Source organism: Lycium ferocissimum, chromosome 7, assembly GCF_029784015.1.
Source record: "Lycium ferocissimum isolate CSIRO_LF1 chromosome 7, AGI_CSIRO_Lferr_CH_V1, whole genome shotgun sequence".
In the NCBI taxonomy this organism is placed as follows: domain Eukaryota; kingdom Viridiplantae; phylum Streptophyta; class Magnoliopsida; order Solanales; family Solanaceae; genus Lycium; species Lycium ferocissimum.
In genome coordinates, this window is record NC_081348.1 from 29,827,390 (window position 1) to 29,830,758 (window position 3,369).

Genomic DNA, 3,369 nt, shown 5'->3' on the forward strand with positions numbered 1-3,369 from the left:
GAGAGGGAATGCAGTCTCAGGGATACACCATTATCCTAATACTACCACTGAAAAACAAGGACTAATGTTAATCAAAACCAAGAGCATTTTCTAATTAATATTTTTAACTAATACCATTAGATAAAGAAGCAGTAAATATCTAAAGTTAAACTAGACTATCATTCCCAAGGGAGTAGTTTGCAGATATATAATCTTAATTGTCTATTTGAATTCGAAGATTCTAACCACTTGTCTTTTGTTATTAGAAGTCACAATCAAATTATGAATAGATTAAATAGTTAACTATGAGAAAAGAATCAATAACAAAATAAACTTGCACAAAGAAAGCAAATGGCAATTCCAAAATTATCACATAAGCCTAAGGTTACATTCACATGTATTCATACACTCACAACCTATTGTACAGTGGTATCACATACAAGAAGGCCAAATTAAATTACAATTCCTTTGTTTCTATCTTGTGACAGCAAGAACTCAACCCCACCCAAACTCTCTCTCCTCTGTTTCTATAATTACCAGAAATCAGGGAGAATTTTCTGGTTCTTGTATTTGTCTTCTAAACAGCAAATCCTAAGTTTTGTTAGTTTCTAAAACCTTAAGGTATTAAAGCAAGGAGCCAAAGAACCAAAAAAATATCCAAAGAGATTAGCCTCATTAATTGATCAAATTCCAGAATTAAGCTGAACAAGCTTGAAAAGGGTCTTTTCTTGAAGACAAACATAAAGGGTTCCATCCAGAAAGATCTCCTTTTTAGTCTTCTTAAGCAGCTTTCTTTTTCATTATTCACTCTTCCAAAAATGTCAAACCTCTCTTCTGGGAATAGTAGTGCAGGTACAGAAGAAGCAGATGAAACTTCCAACATGTTGTCTAGTACAAGTAATGGATCTAGTGTTCATCAAGAACAAGCTCTTCCTAATAAGAAGAGAAGGAAATTACCTGGAAATCCTGGTAAGTTAAATTTATTTCACCTAGCTCCATTTTTCACCTTGTTTTATAGTTTTACCACGTTTAATTTTATCTTCTTCTTTGATAGTGGTTTCAAGAGTTTTTGTTTATGATGGTTTAATTTGATTAGTTTATAGCTTTCAGATTAATTTTGTGTTACAAAATAGCTAGCTAGCGGTATAGTACTTGGATCACTCTCTGATATAGTTTACTTCATAATCAGGCTCCAGTATCATTCTCAGATTAAAACAGGCTAGCTTAATTTAATATCAGACTCGAGTCAGATTTATAGATTAAAACAAGTTAAGAAGCTTGATGACTTCAATATGGGAAAGAAGATTCGATTTGTTTGACGACAGATATTCATGCAGAAAGGATTGAATTTTACCCACTTCAATTCGTTCTCTTTAATTTCTTTTTCTTAAATGGTATACATATGGCGTAGAATTGTGTGTTTATATAATCTATAAATCACGACTTCGAGCCGTGGAATCAGATCACTAATATTTTTATTCGGGTACATACACGGCGTATAACCCATCCTCTTGCAGCTCACTACAACAAAATATGTTTTTAGCGACAATTAAAATTATTAAATAACTTTTAATTTAATTATATTTAGAATCAATTATTACCGTAAGAATACCAAACTTTAGCCCTAACAATAAATGCCCCAAAGCTTTAGCTACTCGGGATCATATTTAACCAATCACGCAGAATGTTTTGTGCATTAACTATTCACGCTAAAGTTTAAAATATATACGCTTAAAATCCTCTTTTGGTATAGTGTTGGAATGAAATCCTTCACCGGATCTGTCTGAACCCGGAATATTTTGTGCACCGGACTGCCTTTTTAAATCTGGTGGAGTATTTGTTTAAAGATAAAAAAGGGATTTAGGGAGATTGGGAAGTGATAAGTATATATGTTGGTAGTTGAAGGGTTAAATACTTCAATTATTGGTTGGGGAATTCAATAATTGGAGTAAACTGTTGCATGCTGGCTTGGATTGGCATATTCATATAGTACATATTACTATTCCCTTTTTGTTTTTGTTTTTGTTTTTGTTTTTAAGTGTTCAGAAAGGAACCAACTATATATTTATTTCCTATGCATGCATGGATCGTCATGTCTGCATCTTCTCTCAATTTCTCTGAAAATATGCTTTTTTTAAACATGTAAGCATTTGAAAATATCTAGAAGTTCGATGAAGAAAAGTTGTTCTATACAGAAATCATTTAGTAGTATCATTTGTAAAGATAATGATATTTATTATATATAAAGAGATATACGTACGATCTTTTATAAGTCGGTAATACATATGGATTGCCTCGTCATCCGAAGAAAAAGTACTTTCTAGTACTTCATTTAGTGTCTAGTGAGGATTAAATTGACCTCGTAATTTATATGGCATGGACTCTCTCAACCAATTCTCCGTTCAAGTTTTTTGATCTTTTCGGGTACCGGATGTTTGGCATAACAAAAAGTGTTTTATGAATCGTCTATAATATTTTTTACTCATGTGCGAAAGTCTTTTTTTGTTTTAACAAATATCCCACCTGTTACTTCAAATTCAACTGATGTTATAATTTTTTTATTAGACTGTATGACTGTATATAATTTAAATTCATTAGATAAAGCATATTGTCGTTATTAAGTTGTCAATACATGTTTAAATTTGTTTGAGATATACTTATGCAGATCCTAGTGCAGAAGTTATTGCCTTATCACCAAAAACCCTAATGGCGACAAATAGGTTCATCTGTGAAGTGTGCAATAAAGGCTTCCAAAGGGAACAAAACCTTCAATTACACAGGAGAGGACATAATCTACCATGGAAACTAAAACAGAAAACAAGCATTGAGATAAAGAAACGAGTGTATATTTGCCCTGAACCTTCGTGTATCCACCATAATCCTGCTCGTGCTCTTGGGGATCTCACGGGGATTAAGAAACATTTTTCTCGTAAACATGGAGAAAAGAAATGGAAATGTGACAAGTGCTCCAAAAAGTATGCAGTGCTATCTGACTGGAAAGCCCATTCTAAAACTTGTGGCACAAAGGAGTACAAATGTGACTGTGGTACCATCTTCTCCAGGTTAATTTTATTCTTTTCGAAGATTATAGGAGTAATAAGTAGTAGCAATTTACATGCTGAAATCCCATTTATAAGATTAAATTATTCGAGAAAGTTTGAATTTATTTTCTTAATCGTATGTTTAACATGTTCTGTAGTCTCTCACTTGTAGGCTTGATTTTTATGAGTCACAGTGTCTGTCACACAAGTGAATTTTTTTATATTAATAGGCGAGAGTGAAATTGAATTTAAGATCTTTGCCTATACTCTGATATTATGTTAAACTATACGACCTCGTTTTAAACTATGTAAAATTTGTACTAGCTATTTCGGTGTAGCATCTGGTGTA

At 32.5% G+C, this 3,369-nt stretch overlaps 1 protein-coding gene across 1 annotated transcript; it reads left to right on the plus strand.

Annotated features, from left to right (window-relative positions):
- The first annotated feature begins 381 nt into the window (after window positions 1-381).
- Window positions 382-3,363, plus strand: LOC132064256 (protein indeterminate-domain 6, chloroplastic-like). The gene is made up of 2 exons (XM_059457171.1): window positions 382-948; window positions 2,645-3,363. The coding sequence occupies exons 1-2, from the start codon at window positions 798-800 to the stop codon at window positions 3,190-3,192; spliced, it is 699 nt and encodes a 232-aa protein (XP_059313154.1). The 5' UTR covers window positions 382-797; the 3' UTR covers window positions 3,193-3,363.
- Window positions 3,364-3,369: the final 6 nt, after the last annotated feature.